The following is a 22,730-nucleotide window of genomic DNA, read 5'->3' as shown; positions in this document are numbered from 1 at the left end:
CTACTCATTAGGGAGTACATTGCAGTCAACAAGAACTACTGGGATGTACTTCCTGCAATATCCACCTATGCACTGTCTTGAAAGTGAGTGGTCATGGTCATTCCTCACAGATTGACACATTAGGGAGGATGTTTATTACTGCTTGGGGAAGCACTGAAAAGTAGGTCAAGTACAACAAAACTGAGGGGAAGAAAGATGTCCAAGAGGGAATCCAGTTCTTCTAAGCATGAGCAAATGGAGGCATTAGTAGCTGAGGCATCTGAAGACTACAGTGGGGGGGAAAGCAAACAAAATCCAACAAGTAAACCCCCCCATCGCAGCCACCGAGGAATTTATCTGTGTTAGTCTCTACTATCTACTACTCTGCATTTCCCTTTTACAAGCCATCACACAAACTTCAGTGCTACTATTCCTAATTTAATGATTAAAAGCATGTGTATCTTATCAAGATTGGCTCTCCAAAACAGACTGCTCTCTACAACCTCCAAACCACTGATTGCTATGAGCCCAGCGTTACATTTGCACTGAGATACAACTAAGGTAAAATATAGAGAGCAAAGACAGTAGCACAGTTTCTAACTTTTATGGGGAGTACTTGGAAAACAATTTTAACTGTCCAGAAAACTGAAAATCAGTTTCATATTTACACACCTACATTGTATGTATATAATTCATCTCACGTCCACACTAATTACTTGGGGGGGACAGGTTCCTCCCCCATAAAAGCAGTTTTGGGCAGCAGCAGCTATGCTTCCAGAAACACACAGCACAGGGGAATGACACCTTCTGGAAGTATCTTTCCCATTTGGACTGTTTCCAAAACTGCAACTCAATGGATCCAGAATGAAATCAGGTAAACATTTAGAAGATCTTTAAGGAGATGAGGGCCAAAAGGATGTCTGTCCATTTTTTACACTCAGTAGAAAATGCGAGTGGGGTGAGAATTTATTTTTGTTTGTAGATTTACTGCACAGTTTGACCTGGCAAATGCAAAACATGACCCTGTGGAGCTGGGGCAGCTCCCATGCGCTGTGGGGAGGAAGCTCTTCCAAGACCACTGATCAACACAATGCTCTGCTGTAGCTTAATCAGCTCTGGCCATTCATCTTCCCTCTCAGTTCCCATATCTGAAACTGGGGAAGCAGGGACGAAGATGACTGAAAGCAAAAACGCTCTGAGGAAATGAAATTAATCTCAGAGGATTTCCTGACAGAAGAGTCTTTCAAGGCACTCTGACATGTTCTCAGGGCAAAACTACTGTCATGCCTGGCAGTCAAGGCTCAAGCAATGCCTTCGTGATGCTTCACGCTTCAGTGGCACGCGTGGCTCTGCTTCTTGGGGCCCAGGCACGCAGCCGGCACTGCTTCAGCTCCACCTGCTCCCTCTCCTCAAGGGAGAAAAGGGACACTCTACCTTTTTACATATTAATGCTTCTTAATGTATTTCATATACGTGTGTGTAGATAATACCTAGATATTTACAATACATACAATTATATATGTAAGAAGAAAAACTAACAAGAAATGGACAGACTTTGAGGGAAACTCTGTGTACAGCTGCATGAATGAGAGCAAACAGACCCAAGCTCACCCTGCTCTATCTGCTGTATTGGATGGAACTTCCTCAATTTGTACAGTATTTTTAACTCTCTCCTAATTTTACAGCAAAGGTTGACAAGAACAAGGACAACTAATGAAGTAGTTATAAAAGAAAACTATATAAAGTAAATATTATTAATGAAAAATAGGGAAAAAATTATCTTCAATATTTCAATTCCTGCTTTACTTTTTACTACTCTGAAAATATTATAAAAACATGAAGATGTGTACAAACATGCACGGTATCCCCAAATTTCAGAAGAGCAAAAAGAAAATATTTGGGGGGTCTTTGCACTTATGGGAAATTCTGGCAGAGTAAAACTTGACAAAGAAAAGTCACTGTAATTTCCCTTTTACGTTTGTTAGTCATATTGCAATATTTAATTGCATCCTCTTTTAATGTACTTTCTTGTTACATCCAGAGTTGAGGCATTTTCCAGCAAAAGCAGAAAAACACTTCCCATAGTCACAAAACACTTTCAAAGCCTACAGTGACAGCACAGTTTCAGTGATAAAACAATACGGTTTTATAGCACACAACTGCCGTTACTGCACTCTATTAACTCTTGCCCACTGACATTACAATCACCCTCTGCATGTTTGTATTTTAATAAACTTCTCCAGAGTTTGCTTTTAATTAGAGATATATACACACAAAAAAACTACTGGTTCTTACTCTGTTATTGGATAACTTTATTTAAATTAGTGTTCAAGAAGCATTGAGAATTGCCATTCCAGCCAGCAAGATCTCCTCATTACCAATAAAAGCTTTGATTTCTGTAAATCTGCTTACAGTGTCCATCACTATGACTCAGAGTATCTAAGAGCCAAACATTAAGACCACAGAAAATACGAGGGAAACAACTGTTACTTCATTGCATCCAAATACAAATTCCAAACTTTTGGTTTGGAGGTAGGTCTTTTTAGCTTAAAGAGTTGTTGATTCTCCTTATTTTTTGGGCCATAAAATATTTCTTCACAACAGGCATACTGTTGAAGTCCTGTCACATGTTCCACTAGCACAATGATGCTGAATCTATGGCTCACCAGAAGTATACATCCAATCAGGTGCTGTACCCCGCTGTCCCCTTACCCAGGGGCCTCTTGGGCAAAGCCCACTGGCTTGCCAGCAGCAGCCCAGTTGTGGATCCATACATATCTACCAGCAGGTGACGAGCACATGTAGAATGGAAGAGCAATTACGAGCTCCATCAGAAGGAGGAAAGGCGGGAGCTCAGTTTTACAGCCAAAACAAAAGACACCTCTGTATTTGAATTATGTCCAGTAAAAAATACAAAGTAATCTCTAACTTTATTAGACTTAATTAGCAACTCCGTGAAGCCCTGGAATCACAACGTTATGAACAAAACTCATGGGGCAACAGTAGACAGGCAGCTGTACAGTAAAAGGAATTCTTTAATGACTTTAGTATGTTGACTACCTGGATTAACTATGCTCTTTGCAGAAGCCAATGCAGTATCTTTTACCTACTTCAAGGGTCTCTTATTCAGGCCATGTTTCCACTAAGTTGAATCCATGTTTATGTTGTGAACATTTTTGTACACTACTAATATAAGGTTATGGGCAATGGTGTTTCTAAAGAAGAGTACAGTTTCTGAGAGATCAAAATGTAGCTCTGAAAACAATCATAGCCTCCACAGATCCTACTGCCTTATAATTTGCCTTTTCAAGGTTACTGTCCCCTTTTATGCTGGACTTCTGGTAATTTCAATCATTTAGAACTGCGGTCTCGCCTTTTTCCCCCCAGACTTTTCAAACTGTGCGATGCAACCGCCATCTCTCACACGAGAAGCTATGGGAAATAATAAATGAATACAACCTGGCAGCTTACGTTGAGTGACTTGAGTCCTCCAGGAAACAATGCTGTCTACTGACAGGGAGCTCTACTAGCCCTCTTTAGCCCATTACAACAGAGATCCTCTCAACAAGGCACCCCTGCTGCCCAGAGCATCTTCTGCTCAAGCATCTGTGGCTCAAGCACCAGGTAGCCACAGGTTTGCAGAAAGTCCACTACCAAATCTTATGTTCTGGAGTCCTTTCTGACCTGTTTACCCCATGACTACAAGGCAACTACATTACACAAATATTCACCACTAACGTGACATGCATCAAGCATGTGCCTCTCTCAAAAACAGATTTATTATAAAGAAACTGGAATAAGTGTTCAGTGATTCAATGCAGCTCTAGAGAGCACTGCAAACCACTCCAGACAGCACTGTTCTGCATGTAAGTGGATTTTTAGGAACTGAGTGATTTCTTTCTTCCCAGAAGGCCAAAAGGCTTTTCTTAAAATATCTCAAGTGTGTGCATGTTTACACCCACACACAGTAGTGCACTGCAGTACAGGCCTATCACCAACAGTTCACAACTACAGAGACCTCTTCTAGTGCAAAAGATTTGCTGCTTTTCCGTGACCAGAACCATGGAAAAACATGCCACAAGTTGCAATTTCAGTTTATTTGTATCACATGTAGCTACTGCAAATTTCTTGCACTACCCTGGGCTGACGCCTTGAATAATCCATGCATATGTGTAAAATGAGACATTGTATCATTTTAACACCCCTTCACAGCACAAGCACACCTTGAACCACTGCATGAATACTTAAATTTGCAATTAATGCACAAGAAATAGACAGAAACCACCAAGTCAAATTCTATCAGCCAACCTCACTATGCTAAATGCAGCTCTCCGCAACCCTGGTATCTTCCTTGCAACATCTGCTATCCCATTAAGCAGCATAGGGAAGCCATAGGGGAGTGACAGCAGGAGCTGAAGTTCCTGCCCTATATGTTTGAGTTCAATTCAGAAAAAAATAAAAGCAATCTCCAAGCCAAGATGTGAATGTGGGTTAACCCCTCTAAAGCACTCCTTATAACCACTGCTTGTAACAAAGTCCAAGCTGAACAATTTGCTGTAAGAATGTTCAAGAGGTACTCTGCCTTCCTTCCAGTGCACCAGCACTACTATTACATTACAGATTTCACTGTGTTAATCATGAAAAGCCTGGAAACTCATGTTGAGAGAGAGGTATGGCAGCAACACATGGATATACTCACTGACATTTAATGTAGTCACTTTGATTAATTATTAAATCTCTAAAACAGATTTGGTGCTTGAAATGGCTTTTCAAAGGGTCCAGTATTCCCATTAGCAAATTAACTTTACTCTCAACAGTTGGCATTAGTTGCTTGGAAACAATTATTTAAGACATCTAAACCTACTTCATCTGACCCACACACCCCCAATCTGGTTTCCCCAATACTGATGGAGTCATTTCCTGCTCAATGGATTTACATATTTTTGGTATTCCCTACATAGCTTGACATTAAATTTTCAAAAATAGCATCTCTGCAGTCAGTGAGCCTACACTTCATTTCTTCAGTATGTCCATTTTCAAAGTCAAAAGCATAAAGACTGTTCAGAAAGACAAATCAAATTTTATATATTTTACATACATATAAATATATAAATAAATATTTCTCTCTCACAGAGACGAAATTTCTACCCAGGGACAAATACATGCAGAGGAAAATAAATTATTCAGGCTAGGCAATCAGACAGTACAGGAAAAGATAGTGTAACAAAACACCAAATATATCTAAGCTAAAAATATTGCAAGGTATTTTTGTTTTCTTTAATTCAGTAGGTGGGTCTGAAAAAAAAAGTCATACGAACAGCCAATATCTAACCAGTATTAATTAGACAAGAAAAAATTCACAGCTACGAGCACTTTATGACTGTAAACAAAGAGTAAATACATCTTGTTGACAAGAAGAATTAACTATTTTTTGTTTTCTTCTTTGAATTTTTAAGTCTTTAAGTTTTCAGCAAAACTTTATTTTTCCTACAGACATTTTAAATGCTTTGCAGCAAAGTATCAATTAGATGACTAAATGCAGGATATGATTTGGCCCAAACAGGCTGAAAACAGGAACTGTTGCATCACTGGTGCCCACCTGTTAACAGGACTTTCATGAGAGGAGTCGAGAGAGAACTGGGGCTGGGATGCAACCTTCAGCTTTCACTTTGGGAGCAAAGTCAGGGAGGCCCACCAGCCAAAATAACCACATGACCTGAACCACAACAGATCAGCTTAACATCAATGCACGTGCACCTTGAGCTTCAAGCATTGAGTAAAGCTAGAAAAAAAGCCCCAACAGGACTAAGTCTTGGCCCCACATAGTCCCTCAATAGATCAAGATAGGATGTGCCTGAGATAGCAGAAGGAACTCTGGCCTTCTGCTGAAGACTGTTCCCATCTGCTACAGCAGTGCTTTAAACCTCGTATTTAATTTATACCGTCCATCAGTCTCACTTTAGAGTGTATGTGGACCAATCAGTTTCATTTTGGTAGAAACAATCTCATTCCCTCACATTTTATAAGATGGGTTTCAAATTAAATAAAGTGAGGAAGTGAAAAAAAGTCTTCAATTTTTTACAATAGTGGTGGCCCAACAGGTGGTTTAGTGAAAACAATGTTTCCAACACAAAAACACTGATGTATTATTTTTAGGCAGTTTTAGTCTTAGAATACATGAAAAACAAGTTGTAGACTGACTGACATTTTAAAATAATTTTGTAACTCTCCATCTCTGAATGGCTCCTACAGTTAAAGGTTATCCAAAAGTCACAAACCCTTTCCCCAGAGTAGACACACAATCTTGATATTGACACAGGCTGTTCTGTACAGAAAACAATACACAGAGGGAGGGGACAAAAGCCCATATTTGCATCCATTTGCACATTTCATAAAATCCTACGTAGACAAAACTGTTCTTAGCCTTCAAATTCATTAGCATGTGAAGATAAACTGAAGCTCATATAGAAATCATAAGGTATTTTGTCTTCAGTAGGACTGTATCTGATTACCCAAGGAGAAGGTAGACTAAGGCCTGACTTGGTGCTAAGGCATATTTAGAAAGAAAGTACTTTTGCCTGCTAGTGAGTAGAGATGGGCATGGGTTAGATTTAAATTGGATATTAGGAAATATTTCTTCATTGAAAGGGTAGTCAGGCATTGGAACATGCTGCTCAGGGAAGGGGTGGAATCGCCATCCCTGGAAGTGTTCAAAAAACCATCTAGATGTGGCCCTTGGGGATGTGGTTTAGTGGTGAGCTTGGTAGTGTTAGGTTAACAATTGGACTCAATGATCTCAGAGGTCTTTTTCAACCTTAGTGATTCTATGAAATGGACATGGACTCTGTCCTGTCTCTGGTACCTCCTCACCCACTCTGTTCTCACTGTGAACAGCAGAAGCATACAGACTACCAAAGTAAAAAAAAAGACAACAAAAACAAAAACCCACAAATTTTCTCCTACATTTCAATCGTTCTTCAAGAAATGACAGGATAAGATTTGCTTTACAATTTATCAGCAACTAGTAAATATTAGTAAAAGAAATTGCTGGTCCCCACATGCTGTCCATCAGATCCTGAGCAGCACAGAAGTACTGACCCTCAGGGGATAGCCAGGCAGTCTGTGGACAGGCCTGGGAGGGAAATGTCCCCAGCACACCCAATACAGAAGAATGCCTTCATTTCCATTAAATATTTATTTTCTTATTCCCTAAAGCAAAAACACAGAGCTGGGGAAATAATTTACAGATAGAAACCCAAAGATGTTTGAAGTGGTTTTGAAGATGTTTGAACCCTTGAGGATATAGAAACTTTGCCTGTTAGGGAAGTTAATAATTTTTCCCCTCCACAATTCAAACGGGCTCACTGTGTGGAAACACAGCTTATCTACGCTTAAGGAGCAGCATAAGGGGATTTTCTACATGCTGTTCTTGAAATAAGTTCAGAACAGCAAAAAAGTCATTCAGAAATCAAAAGTCATGATTCTTGAAGCATATATATATACACACACATATATCTGAGTCAAAATTTCAACGTCAAGTGTTTTTTCCCCTAATAGTTGCTCTCCCAGGAGAAGTTCAGAGGAAGGAGTGCCCATGCCTGTCCCCCCCTGCCCCACAAACACCACCAGGACCTTCACACAGCAAGGGCAGTCGCTCAGTTCTGAATTAGACTTAAGTCTAGCTGCAGACACAGAGACCAAAGTTTTGTACCTTTGATCTCCTGCTGCAACCCTAAGTTCAGACATAAATGATTTATTCTACAGTGACTGCACCTCTAGAAGTTTGCTGTGTTGCAAGTTCTTCAGGTCCTTCTTTTCACACATCTGAAGAAACAACTCTGAGCTGCTCTAAGCAAAGAGATCAATATAAACACACAGTTCATATTTTGCCACTTCCAAGCTTTTACACCCTACCGAAAAACTTCAAGCTGTCACTTACCCACCCACACACGCATTTTCTACGTGCACATACAAATGTGCTTAGTTACTGTACAAAATTCAGTCTACAACTACAGCATCCCTCCTGGTCTCCATACCAAAGGGAGTACACATTAATTTGCTTGCATTCTGTAACAGAAACTGGTTTTCATACAGTAAAGACCAGCAGCCAGGTCTTTTCTAAACTCCACTCCATTTTCCACTCCAAGTGAATAAAAATAAAATAAATTTCAAAATCACTGTACTTGACAGGCAATTTAATGCATTTAATATTTACTACAATGCATCTATCTACTTCAGTTTTTGCTTCAGTGGAACTGCATTTTAGGGTCAGTGTTAAATAGCTCTCACTTTTTGTCTTTCTTTTCCTTCCTTCCTTCCTTCCCCACCCCCTGCTCCCAAGCAAGCATTATAGTTTAAAATATTATTATTACAGGTTACAATTTAAAATTTTAAGTCAAGGCTCATGTGTAAAAGACATTAGTAAGAATAATTGGCTTTTCCAAAGGAATGAAATCAGCAGTTTACTGTATTAATCAATTATTATTGAATTCTGTGCTCCAGGCTAGTGGTGCCTGTCAACAGTGGTCATTCAGACCCAGGTTTTCCTCTTCAGCTTTAAATAACACACTGAAATGAAATAATGTAGAACTAATCAACTGTGTTTGTTTTCGAAGTCTGAACAATTTCCTTGAGAACCAAAATGAAATAAAATCACCACGCTTACAAATTATCTTAGAAGAAACAATACAGGGGTGCTGATCTCTCAGTCAATATATATTTTATCTCTGCCAGAAATGGGTACAGCATACAGAAACACTATACAAACAAAAAACATTTGGAAAAAACTCTTAGAACTACTATTTGGTTCTACCCATGCATACCATTTTCCTTTGGGTACTACCGACTGCTATATCTAACCTCTGCCAACTAAGGGACTTGCATGCCTGGCACTTGCAGGTCCAAATCTTTCGTTGGCCTACAGCAAGGCACAGCTGAGACAATACAAAAATTCACAAAAAAACATTGTCAACTCTACAAATCTGCTTGATAAAATAAACATTGAGCAGAAAAAGTGCAATTACTCCCAACAGATTTCTGAGAGTTTTGTTTTCCATGCAGCAGCTATAAATAAACAAACAAATAAATCTCCCTATGCATTTTAAGATGCACAGAAAAACACATTAAAACCCCAGACCGCAATCTCTGACTAAAACAGCTGAATTTGCAGATGCAAAGGTTATCTGAACTTCACTTCCTCTGCCTCTTCCCCAGACAGCTTCCTATTCACATTTTTTTGACCTAGCCTTAAGTTAAGGCATCCCCAGTGGCCTTGGGTCAAGCCTAAAGGCAGGACACTCGTCTTGAGCTCTACACTGTGCTGTCACATTTAACAACCAACCATCTCCTTGCTTCCTGAAAGCATATACTAGTCTGTTTAAATAAATAAGTAAGCAGAAAGAGCAGCTGGCAGCCAGAATACAAGTAACCTGTGCTTTTTAAAAGAAAGCCACGTATCGCGGAACATGAGCAGGTATTTTCTGCTTTGTATTAGTAAGACACAGACCTCTGAATCCATCCTTTCCAGTCTGAATACAACTAGAAAGCCCTTCCTCTCATGAGGTTTAAATGACTACAGATGGAATCAGTTGGCTTTCTCCCCTTTGCGATAATGATTTGATTTGATGACAAAACTGCAAGAAAAATCTTTATTAGACTGCACATTCAGGGTGTAATGTGTGCCATAATTGTATTCTTCAAGTACTTTAAAGGACTTCAGGATACATGAAGAGAAAAGGGTAATTCAGAAAATATGTGAAATCTCCTCTTTGGGAACAAACCCCAAATCAATAAAACAGGGTCACTCAATAGCCCAAGGCCCAGCTGAAGAATTAAAGAATATATGCATCAGCAAAGGGGAAAGGGGATGGGGAAAACATTTAAAAAAAAAAAAAGCATTGCCATAGTAAACAGTGGACTGAATGCAAAACCAAAATGTGTGTTCTCTCATCATCACCTAACCTCTCTCTCCACACCACTATGGTCCTTGTTATTGTATTAGACTGGAGTTCAAAAATGGACAAGTTTTCTAGATTCCACAAGCTGAATTTAGAAGCCTACAGACAGATAAACCATCCAGTGATCTCCTGGGAAACTCTGATCATTTTCAATCAGTAGAGTAATCAAAAGGAAAACTCAGGAAAATTCAGCTATTAAACAATTACAGATTTTTAAATATTGCTGGTTTTTCAGATTCTTTAAGTTTAATTTAGCTGTGCATTTAAAAAATGTAACTTATGACCAAGAAAAGGTTACCAGTAACTACAAGAACAATTTTAACTGTTTAGAGAAGCAGTTAAAATGAGCAGAAGTGATCATAACAGTTTATTAATCACTTCTGTAGGTTACTCAAAATCATGTTAAATTTTTCTCCTTATTTGTACCTGTCCCTATATCAGTTGGTGTAGTTTACATAAAACTAAGGCCATAAAGCTGTTGCTATTTACCATCCATTAATTAATCACATGAGACATACTTACCAAGTCATCAAGACTTAAAAGATATTGCATCACAAAATAAGAGATCACTGACCAAAACTGTATTTTCCTTACCTGAAAATCCACTGACAATTTACCAGTGCATGGAACGCAAACATACTGAAGCTGTGTAAGAACTCATTCCAAGCAATTGCTTCCACAGAATTTTAAAAATTGTCTTAATTACAATTTTGTGAGAAAGCTAGAGGATTTGAGCATTTTCCACGTATTAAAGCTGTTTTCATCCAATGGAGTGGTGTGTTGCCTTGGCCTGCTTCTCTACTCACACTGATGTAACCTCCTTAGTAATTATGCCACCGGCACTACATTTTTGAAAGAGACTTAAACCAACAGCTAATAAACTTCTGTCATTATCTAAAAGAATAAAACAACCTATTGTGAGTGGACATGTGGCTGTAAAAACCTCAATTATCTCTACAACACAAAGGACCACAAACTCCAGGCTGTAACTAGAACAGCCTTCAACAGTTTTGCTCAGTCTGTGGAAACAATTTGCATGACACAATCTGCCCTATAAAATCCACAGTCATTCAGATTCATTATAAGAGCCTGTGTTCAAAGAAATAGTAAGGGGGGGGGAAGAAACTAGAAAGGAGCACTATTTTCTCTCCACCCAAGAAAAAACCACAAACACTGAACTGCAGCACACAAATCAAGTACCAGTTACAAAACAATAGTGTTCAGTGCATTCTCCATCCCTTGTGACAGGCTTGGGAGCAGTGGCATTTTAAAGGGATGGTCATGCTCTTCCTAGCAGACAAACCTCTCCTTCCCCTCCCGTAGTGCAGGGCTGGGTATTCCCTGCCGGAAGAAGCCAGCAAAGACACGCAACAATTGGGAGAGCAGATGAATGTTATCAAAACCCATCACATTCATAAGTACACTTTTATTTTTGTGAGATGTTTAGTGTATACCACGAAAAACATAGGCAGAAGTGAACGTCAACAGATTTAGAAGTGCTGGGGATGCCTGCATAACTCCTCCACAAATCTGTGAAGCCCAGGTGAAATATGGGTCAAGTTACAGAGGGAGTATTTCAGAGATTACCAAAATGTCCTTAAATTCATAGGGATTTCAGAGAGGTCAGTTACATTGCACTCTATTTAATTATTGATGGGCAGCTATAACCACCAGACTGAACAGCTTTGGTTTCTCCATGTCAGAAGTCATTCCTTTCTCCTTTTAGCAATGAAAGGGAATGTAGCATTTTCATGACAAGCCACATGAAATTCTACTACCATGCAATGGAAAATCCACATTCCTGCTTTCCAAACTGTAAACGCCAGCAGACGTATTTAGATTTACTAACAATTGACCTGAGCATTGCTGTTGCTGCTGGCAGTGCTCTGCCATAGGTCCAGGCTCTCTCCCAACTTTCCCTCATAGGTGTCTTTTTGTTTCCCCTAAACTAGGCTGTCAGATGCAACATCGCTATCAGACAGTGTGGCACACGTCCCTTTTGACTGCCAAGGATTTGGTGCTAATACAGCTGGCACCGCAGCCTGCAGCTCCTGCTGTGACTCATCTCTTGTTGACTACAGAACTTAAGTGGGCTTCTACAAATGGCTTTAAATTATTTCTTACTCCAACCCGCAGAAAGCAAGGGCAAAAAGCTAATATCTCTCTGTATTTAAAATACGTTTGCATACCATTCATTTTTTACTGCATTTATTTGTAATTCATTGTGAATTCTTTATTTTCTATTTTAACAGAGATGCTACCAGCATCTCTATTAAAGAATAGTGACAAGGTGTATTGTAGAGCGAGGAGTTTTACCCTTCTGGGAAAGGGACAGTGTGATCAAAATAAAATAGACCTGGGCAGCCACAGAGCTTGTTAAACACATTCAAAGGAAGCATTTGTGAACAGACCTGAAAACACAATTTACTGAGATAATACTTCCCATGATATCCGTGTACTTCTGATTTCACTTTCTTTTTCGCAGTTTCATTCAAACAGAATTTCCCCCAGAACTGTCTTAAATCTCTCTTTCTCCTTTCTGCCTTCCACACTTTTGCTCTTCCCTTGGTTATCTTTCCAAAGATCGTCCACCTAAAGTGTCTCTTGTCATCTGTTCAAAGTGCCCAGAGACAGCCAAAAAATAAAGCCGGTTCCTCCCTCCTCTGTCCCACAGCTGCCCACAGTGCTTCCTCAGTGTCAGCACAGGGACTGTACTACACAATGAAGTGCTACATGTGTCATCAGATCCTGTGGCCATTCACCAAAATTTACTTCTGCCACCTTAACTTCAAAGAGAATGTTGTTCCTTTACAGGAGGCATTACATCCATAACCCGCTGTTACGGAATTTCCACGTTATGCTAAACCCCAAGGAACTGCTGGCTTCATGCTCTCTACTACATGCACATGCACATGCACACACATAAAACATTAAAAAAACAAACTTCAAGTTGCAACTGCCAGATTTAAGAATTCCTCACTTTGACCTCCTTTCACATATGCATTACAACACAATCTTTGAATTACCTGATCTTCTACTTTTTCCATAAGATTTTGTTTTATTTAATGCCCAAAAGAAATTATTTTAATTTCTACCTGATAAATTATTTAAGACCTGTTCTCCCCTCACAGCTCAAAGTGTAATTCCAAGCCTTAATTCCCACCCACTGTTCAAGCTTTTCTCTCTGGACAGACATTAATTTCTCCCTGAGTAGTTCTATGGTGTTTATCACTATAGCATTTGATAGCTTACCAAACACTAATTTATTTTCATAGCATACCTATGAAAGAGAGGTACCATTAACCTCATTTATAGGTGAACAAGAGTACATGAGGTTATCATCAAAGGTATGCAACAATTGAAAGGTTGCAGCCTGAGATGCCTTATGGCTAGATTTTCAGACTAGTTAGGATTATGAAATTTTTGTCCTCATCACCATCATCATGGCTAGGCTTCGCGAACGAAGATTTAGGAAGGCTCTATCCACGTTTGTTACTTACGAGGCCAATGAAATTTTTGTATATACAAAACATACCTCCCCTGGCATGCTACAGCAACTTGTGCTGGACATCTGCAAATTCAAGCTCTCAAGTGAGGGAAAGGAGGGATAAGCCCTAACAGGAATGGTGGTGGGAAGGCCAGGCACAACACTGCACCGGGATTTGGTACAGCCTCTGCCACATCAGCACCACACCAAAAGTGAGCATTCAAGTAACTCCAAAGCAATGCTTTACCATCCATGCTCTGTGCTGCTCGGAGGTTAAGGGTCATTTGTAGAAGAGCCACCAAGGGTCATTCAAAAAAGCAATCCTACTGGTAACAAACTTAAAACTGATTGTTGCGCCACCATTTTATGAGGGAAAAAAGGAACATTTCTGTGGCCTATTTCATGTATAATGAAAGTGTTTCACCAATACCAGCAGACACCTGCCTGGCAAGAAGAAATGCATTGCTCCAGTCCTGCAGGGAACCCCACAGCCTCGGGTTTAGGTTCCTCAGGCCCTGTGGCTGGATATCACACTACTGCAGCACAAGTAACAACACTGATTTAATTATCTTTGAATTTATATAAACAACATAATGCAGCTAAAGCCACTATTCAAATAGATTAAGCATATAAAAACACAAACCTTATCCCAAGACTTATATGCTTTAACCAATATAAACCAGAAAAGGAGTAAAATAAGATTTTAATACATGCATATTTTTATGGGCTTGGAAGACCAGAATAATTTCATGGGATGCTGAAGAGCTGCTAACTTCCTCCTTATTATAACCTACTCCTACTAGGTTGCTTGCCTATAAAATGAGAATGATATGCAATTCTTCTCCCCCACTGGGGTTCCTCTAGAAAGAATACGTTCACTAGCAACCATGATGAGCAAGATGGTAGACAAATGGGATCACCTCAAAACACATACATATCTCATCAGAAATCAAACAATTCTCTGCAAGAGGAGGATTGACATGAAATACCAGACTGCACTACATGTTCTAAAAAAATCCACAATTTTCTAAAAGTTTCTAACATCTTAATGTGTTGAAGAAGATGAAAAAGCAAGAAAAACATCTTGAGGGTACAACACCTTTATCTAACGACTGCCTGAATTTTATCCAAAATGGAAAATACTGCAATTGGCACTTGCACACGGGAAGTCTTAGCAGTGGATGCAGAGACAACATCACTTTCTGCCACTTTTGCTTCATTCAGAAAACCTGAATGGGAAAGTTGATATTGCCTGTTCCAGCAGTAAAGCTCAAATACTGTAGCTGCCTTTATCACTGTGCCTGGTTTGCAAACTGACACTGGACGGTAGCCCAGTGATGACAGTGTCTGTCTGGACACGGGAATGGCATCCAGTTCCTGCTGAACTCATGGTGTTGGGGCTATCCAGACCTCAGGAAAAAAGTAACTTATTGAAGACAGAAATATTCGAGAACTGTAAACTATTGAAAGTCACCAGAGTTCAACAATCACAAAACAGTCATTAAGGTGAAGGATATAAGAAGTTTTAATAAATTTTAGTTATTTTTTAAAATATTATTTTCCTTGTGCTTTCAAAGCCTGCCATATTCTCTACTCAGGTTATCAAGCCTTTTTTTTTCCTATGCTGCAACAAATATATTACCTTTAGTTTCAATGGAAGTTGAAATTTTACTGTACTGACATGACAAGATCTGTAATAGGTGGAGAACAACTCCCACAGACACATGTATCCAGTTAAACTGCAGATTAGCAACACACACTCTGTAAAATAAAAAGTGGTGATCCTGCATTCCTCACCCTTAAGATCAATTAACATCTCTGCAACCTGAACTAGAGATATTCAATGCCCTTGTCACCACATTACTCATAAAATCATTAACTCTTCTGCAACTCCAATCAAATCTATGAGACTGCTGCAAACAAGAACTATTTGTACCAATTTACAAAATGGAGAAAATCTTGACAAGAGTGATGTTGCTACTGACCACAGTGTTAAGAAACCACAGGCGTATCACTTCCCTTGGTACTTTGTCTTATATATTTAATACAGCTTTAAAACCACCTAGGGTATGAAATGCAAAGGCATTTGTTACAAAGATTTTCGCAGCTGTGGGATTTCTGCACCATAGCATCAAGTCGTGTTGGAGAATAATGCCCAAGTGAAGTTTCTCTTCTGACAGCATCCCAACCAGTATATCATATATTCAATATTAATTTTAACTAATCATTCCCAGATGTCAGTCAACAAAAAGGACATTTGCAACTCTGAGTTATATAAAAAACTTCACTGTTTTCCTTTTTAACCTTATTTGCTAGAGGCTAGGAGTCACATACCTTAGCTTCACTTTCCAGGGATGACATAAGGAGGGAGAAGGGACAATTAATGGAAAGAAGGGAAAGATCATCACATTTAGAGGGCAAATTCAAAGACATTGACTGTCCTAAAACTGAGGAACCAGATGATTCCCACACAAGAACTGTGGAATAATTAATAAATAGCATCACAGAAGAAAACAATAAATGAATTCACTGCAGATGCCCTATGGCAGACTACTTTGTCTAACATATCAATGCTCTTGTTAAACAATATATACCAGGCCTTGACAAAGGGTAGAAGAAAGTTATTTATGGGACTCTGCGTGACTAAATGGAACATTTTAAGGTCAAGGTTAAACTCTAACCTTTCAGGTTAGTGGATGTTTGCTAGCAGAATTCTTTAAACACTACTTTTTGGGATCATTCTTTAATATTGTCATTGCATCAACACAGAAAATAAAATCTTTATGCCAACGAACTCTGCTGTGAATTATGTTGAGAGGAACAACAGAAGAAGAAGAACCACCAGTGAAAACAGAGGATCTTTCAGCAGATGGATGACAGACACAAGAAGTAACATAAATAAGACAAAATTTAACAAGAATCGTTCACAGCAATGCCCTCTAAACTTGCATGGGCAGATCGTGACAACCATGTTTTATGCAACCTGTGAGGTTCCAAAATCAGCTAGAAGAAACTCAAATCCTTCCAAGTGTTTTGCAAAATAAAGACTCACTGCTGAAACCATTTTAGTGTGTGGGAAGAAGCGTTTGTTTTGGTCAGAGGTGACCAAATCAGGCTGGGTCCCAAAACTACACTCCTGCTCAAGACTAGGCTGAAACTCAAAGGTCTTGGCACAACACCCTAACTTCAATAAAAGGACATATGTCATTTTTGGGAGCATTCCAGGAAACTCTGCTACATAGCATTTCTGATGGTTAGCAAACAGTCACTGTAATAATACAGCAAGGGCCTTTTTCATACAAAGCATCGTTATAAGGAACAGGTTGAATGGCAGTGCTGTAATGCTGCTCAAGTTAAATATGATGCTTTTTAAAGCGTTTTATGCAGTAAGTACCAACTTGTCTGAGTGGGTTGGGTAGCAATTTCATCACCCATCATGTTCACACTGCAAAGTCTCACTGAAACGAGTACGATGCCTGGACTACTAATGTCAATATGTGCTCGTGTACCAAAATTATTACTGAAGTTATTCTAGCATTATATAGCACAGACTCCCCAGAAAGATGGGAGAGTTGGTGTCGCATGTCAAAACAAGGTTATGCATGTAACTGAATGCAAATGGATGAAACATCCAATAAAAAAATACATCTGATTTAAGAACTGGGGTCTCTTTTTTTTACCCAGGGAGACTGAGACACAACTGCACCTTCCCTTCATCCAGTTGTGTCCCAATATCACAGCTAATGTGCTCTTCTATGACAAAGCTTCAGAGGAATAAGGACAGTATACCTAACAGCAGGAGCTACAATATCCCAATATCCAGGCACAGCTGGGTTGAGGACAAACTGAAGTCACCTTTTTCCTGTGAATCCCAGAGGCCTATTTTGTTTTTAACTTTGTTTTCTTTCTGTTTGATCTTATGGTTATTCTAATGCAGTTTCTGCATTTTTCCATTAATTCTGCCTCTGTACAACGCTCTAAGCAATATTACGAATGGGGGAAGAGAAAAGAGTAACAAGCTCATAAAGTGATTGTCTCAGATAATCTTCAAATGTACTGGCTAATTGGATATATATCTCATAAATGACGACAGAGGAGGGATGCCTAACAATCTAGAGAGGAAACTAAATCTAAAAAAGCTCCAACTCCGTTCAGCTGAATGAACAATAGGTCTTTGATTTCATTAGCTCTGATATTTTGAAAATCATACCAATAAATGCAATCATTTTCTAAAGCACACATTCTTCTAAGTATACAACTGCAGAAGGAATGGCTATTAAAAGCTCTGCAATTACTCTAAATTTGCACTGTAAACAGTATAACACCAGACCATAATTAAATTAAATATGGACCATTTCATTGTCCCAATTACGTGAAATTCAATTTGAAGACAGCATTTATAGTAGCACCAGCAGCATCTTGACAGATTTTGCACATTGTTTTAAGTAGCTATGTACCACACCTATCCAACCAAAACACTGACACATAGAGCACATGGAAAGACCAGACAAAAGCACTTGAGGAATAATTGTGTTTGAGATGGTAACCCTATAAAGACTAAATGGTTCTAATCTCCTGGGACATGTTTGGTTTAAGTAACTGTGAGAAGTGGTGAACTTCTTGTGCATCCAACTCCATAGGACTGTGCACTATTTTGATCATTCAATCTGAGTACCTGAACACTGTTGTAAATACCACTTCAAAATCTGACACACATTTCATCCAGTCTGAAATACTTATGACCTCCACAGGCTGAAGTGTACGCTATCCTTTTATTTCCTAAGTAGAGTAAAAGGAAAAACCTATTAGATATTTGGCTCAATCTTGGTGCCTTACATTAAGTTAAGAGTTAATAATTTATTAATCATCATTCAAGAAATCCTTATAACATTTGACAGTTTTTTGAGGGATTTTGCTTTCTTCTTTAAAAGACCTTCAAACAACAATCAGCTAGGGAAATATTTTGACATACGGGTTTGACGTGTACTTTTGATTTACTTATTAAAGAAGACAAAGTTATGTGCTTTCACTAACGTATTTAATTTTCACATTTTTCAGTGCTAAACAAATTAAAATTCTTAGTTCTTTTATGGCATATTTTATGTCACTATGTTACCTTTCATGACTGCACTGCCCCCAAAAGAGGTCGTTTTCTTGCAAGAACTCCATCATAACAGCATAGATAATTTATATAATTTAAATACTATCAGCATGATAAATTTTCTTTAAAATGGAAAGAGAACAAAATTGTATTAAGGAGAAAACCAGTAAACAACCAAGCACCCTACATGAGTTCACTTTGGACATAAGCAAGCATGGTGCACTGAGAGAAAGTCAGTAAGAAAAACTCTTGCTTCCTAATTTTCCACAGGATAGCAGTTCTCTGGTGCTGTAAGGCACAATCACATCTATCGCTTTATCTTAAAACAACTGTAAGGTTCTTATGATTTATTTCAGCAAGGGGGAAATGAAGCAAAAAGATACTGACAGTCACTCACATGCACAGAACAACAAAAAGAGTGCATCAAACTTTAGCATCTCAACAAGGCACAGCTTCACTGCAAAGGTCCCAAACCGGCAGCCAGAACAGCAGAAACCTTTTAAAAAGGCAATTTCTGTGCATGACTGGCTCTACTGCCACCACCTCGTCCTCACAGCACTGTACAAGACCCCAGGCAGGGGTTGAGCATGGCTTCCCTCCCTCCCACCTGTCCCTGTGGGCACCTCTGGGCACATCCCTTCTTCCAGAAAGCCATGGCAGACCAGCAGCTCTGAAGCCTGACAAGCACAGGGGACAAACACTAAGAAGCTGCAAGGTTCAGTGCACAGTTTGCAAATGGACTTCTGAGCAGGTGGTTTATTTTGGTTTTGGGTTGAGCTGCTGCTGCTGCCATCACGTGAGTGCCAGCAAACAACCCCCCCCCATAATTCTCCACGAGCAGTCCTGGACCTGGAGCGAGGAACCAGCCCACTTGAGTCACTCGCTACTGTAAAGACCAAGTCACAGCAGAGGCTCAGAAAACTGACTCTCCCTCAATACTAAACATTAATCATCAACTCCAACTTACACATGAGTGCTTGCTGCCTCCGTAATGCTTTAAAAATATCCATGCAGCTTTCCAAAGGCACTCTACAAAGGCTACCACCACCCTACCCACTTCTCAACACACAGTGTTTTAACAAAAGGTTTCCAGCAGTCAGACTGCACCTGAAACCTCACCAGAGTCTGCAGACAGACCCCGCTCACTTTGAGAGCTTCTGTGCCACTTTAGCTGCTTTGTATTGTTCAGCAGCAGCACAGCCAGATAAAGCCCTCACGGGAACTGACTTCTAATACATACATGGGGCTCAGGTTCCAGCAAGGGAGGGACACTGTTTGCATTTTTGGAGTTTAAACATCTTAAAAGCATAACATTTATCACAGCCAAAGGAAAATGAGGTTATGTGAAATACTTACTTCGAAAATGTTCTGAGGCATAATAGTAGACATCCTCATAGCCCTCATGGTAATCCTCCTCTGGCCGGTACTTTTTGCCTTTTCTTCTCCTCGATCTTCTTATCTGCTTGACAAAGCCCAAGAAGCGCTCCATCTCCTTCCTCAGCAGCCCCAGCCAGCAGCCCCCTTTGCCCTCTGTTTCACAAAGAGCTGTCCAGCATGAATTAACCACAAGCACCAAAGCAAAGCTGCAGCCTCCCACTAGCCGCTCCAGTACCATTAAACAACCCCTCCCTTATCTCAGCTCTGACTAGGAAGCATATTGTTTTCCCTTTAAAAGAGAAAGGGACAAACAGAAACACACTTTATCAAATCGACTGACTAGAATATTTCAACATGAAAATAAATAAAGGAGGAAAACGTTGAAGAAAAAGGAGAATTTCAGGATTTCAAGATGTTATTAAACAGCAGAGGACAAAGTTGAAGAGACCTGCCTGCCAGCAAGGGGAAACCCAGCACTGAGAGCTCCCTATCCTGTGTCTCCATCATTTGAAGAGGGGCCGGGAGGCGGAGATAGATGTTAGTCAATGGACTGAACCATATCTCAAAGTAAAATAGATTTCTACTTGCCAGTTAAATACTGCCCTCATATTTACCCGGGCACAGGCTCAGCAGTCCATTTGATTTCATTTGTTTTAAGAAGAGAAAACATGCCAATTCATTTCTGGCATCACATAAGCTGAATGAATAAATAGCAAAGTGGTTTAATCCGCGCACACAGCCCACTCACCGGCAAGTGTGTACTGAATGTGTTAATTGGAGCAGCAGGGAGAAAGCTCGGCAGCTGTTAAAAAATGACACATATACCCACTGGGCATTAGTGTATTCTAATCACTGCTAGATCTAAACATTAAAAGGCACTCCACAGACAGGTCTCCTATAGAGCTGGCCAGTTATATGGCAATAGGCAGACAAAGGAAGCAACATCACAAGCACACCACAACAATACTCATTTAAAATCCCAGCAGAGTTCTAAACAACTTTAAAATTAACATACAGCAGACTATTCTTTGCACAGGATGAGACAAGCAAAAAATCTGAAAAGGTGCTGGCTCTCTTCTCTTGTTGCATGTCTGAATCCCACATGTATTCCCTAAGATAAGGCTGGATTTTAGTTCAAGTTAAAGTTTCCCTGTGCTTCTGATGAAGATTCCCTGCTGCACAAAAACAGTGCCTGCTCAAATCCTATCACGTTGACATCTGCCACGGGGATTTTATTGTACTCTCGCTCCCACAAGCTAAGTGAGGTCTCTAGTCCAACAGGACCTCTCTTCTCTGCTGGCACAAGTCAGGAATCAATCAGTCACCTCAGTCAAACCACATGCTGAACATGGTCACCTGCACCCATGCTCCCAAGAGAAACCATTTTGCACCTATGGGCATGAGGAAGTAAGAAAGTCTTCCTGTAAAACAGATGTTACAGGTTCATCATCTGGAAAACGAAGAGCACGCAGAGGTGGGATTAGTTTCTGGTGATGCAGACATTTCAGTGAGTCATTATTTTGTAAAGAGTAAACCAGGTCAGTGTTTTTAAAAGCGTAAAAGAAGAAGTAAAGCAAAAGCCAGGATTGTAACTTACCAATTCTGTTCCAACAGAAGCATGCAGGGATTCATGAGTATTTAGCTGCAATTTTCTAGTTTTGAAATGTGAAAGTTATTAGTAGAGGTCAGCTAGACCTGCTATCTGAAGGGTCCTAAAACAAGTGCACACTGAAAGCTAGCACTGAAACTCTTCTGGGTTTGTTCCAGCTTTCCAGGTATTTTAAACAATACAGTCACAAACCCACACCCATTTTATCCATAAAAGCTCAAAAAACCCTTAATGCTCCTACCAAACTCCCCACAGGAATACAGACTCATCCTCCTTGACCTCACCAGCCCTGCTTTCCCGCTGTGAAAACGCAGCCACTGTCGCTAGCTGATGAACACCCCCAGGGCACCACCAGAACTATTTTTAGTGCAACTTCTATAAGGAGGTTGTGTTTTATTACAAATCTGTTTTTATCACACAGCTTTCAACTTTCAAATGGTAAAGACCTTAGAGGAATATTACAGGCATATTACCAAAAATAAAAAAGCCAATAAAACCTCATCTATAGGCTTTAAGAAGGGATCACTGTATTTTTTGAAGGTTTCAATTTGAGTGTCCTTCTGTGCTCTGCCAGTTAGCCTACAGCAGAGGCAGCACTCTCTCTTTTCAAAGAGGGAAATGTTGGTTTGATGCTGTATTTGCCCCTGTTGAGGACCCTCCCTGACAGATGCAAAAAGGTATTTATGTAGGTGTCAGAAATATTAAAGACAGAAGTCTCACACCATCACTGATCCCTGAAGCTAATTCAAAATGACAAAGCTACTTTTTAAAAAGGAGAAAACGTAAACTTTCTTGCTCTTAAAATGTCCTCTAAATGAGAGCTGAAAACTAGAATCAAGCAGACACACTTGGCTTTTATCAAGTAAATACGACCTTTTCCAGTGTCTCTATTGCTCAACATGCTGCTGTAACAGAAGCTTCTGTGGGAGAGGTGGCTTCTGCAGTCCTCAGCATGCCCCAGGGAGACTTCGGTCCTTTTCATAACAAGACAAACACAGCAAATAAGCAGATTAGGGAGCAGCCAAATGATCTCAGTGAGCACGTTAGCAGCAGATGCAGCACACTGACTGCCTGACCACTTTCCAGAGAGAATCGATCTAAAATTGGGCAAATTTTGAGCTTTGGAAAGCATGGCATTACCTTGTGCAATGGACTTCCCTTTCTCTCTTGTGCTCATGAGATGTATCACACAGATATATGGCTGATGTAGTAAGGTAGAAA

At 39.7% G+C, this 22,730-nt stretch overlaps 1 protein-coding gene across 9 annotated transcripts in view; it reads right to left on the bottom strand.

Annotated features, from left to right (window-relative positions):
* Nucleotides 1-22,730, bottom strand: part of GRIP1 (glutamate receptor interacting protein 1) — a 322,632-nt gene that overhangs the window by 201,071 nt on the left and 98,831 nt on the right. For 8 of the 9 annotated variants that reach the window (XM_051795752.1, XM_051795743.1, XM_051795745.1 and 5 more), the window contains exon 1: nucleotides 19,880-22,076. The exons of the other annotated variant lie outside the window; for it this stretch is intronic. In XM_051795752.1, the coding sequence (XP_051651712.1) occupies nucleotides 19,880-20,138 (259 nt within the window). In that variant the 5' untranslated portion in view covers nucleotides 20,139-22,076. Of the gene's footprint in view, nucleotides 1-19,879; nucleotides 22,077-22,730 lie in introns of those variants that run through there. 9 annotated transcript variants of the gene reach the window in all.

The sequence above is a fragment of the Manacus candei genome, unplaced genomic scaffold (genome assembly GCF_025592945.1).
Source record: "Manacus candei isolate 608988 ecotype Guabito, Panama unplaced genomic scaffold, ASM2559294v1 h1tg000043l, whole genome shotgun sequence".
Taxonomy (NCBI): domain Eukaryota; kingdom Metazoa; phylum Chordata; class Aves; order Passeriformes; family Pipridae; genus Manacus; species Manacus candei.
The sequence above is the reverse complement of the archived record's forward strand: the minus strand, read 5'-3'. Positions and strand labels throughout refer to the sequence as shown.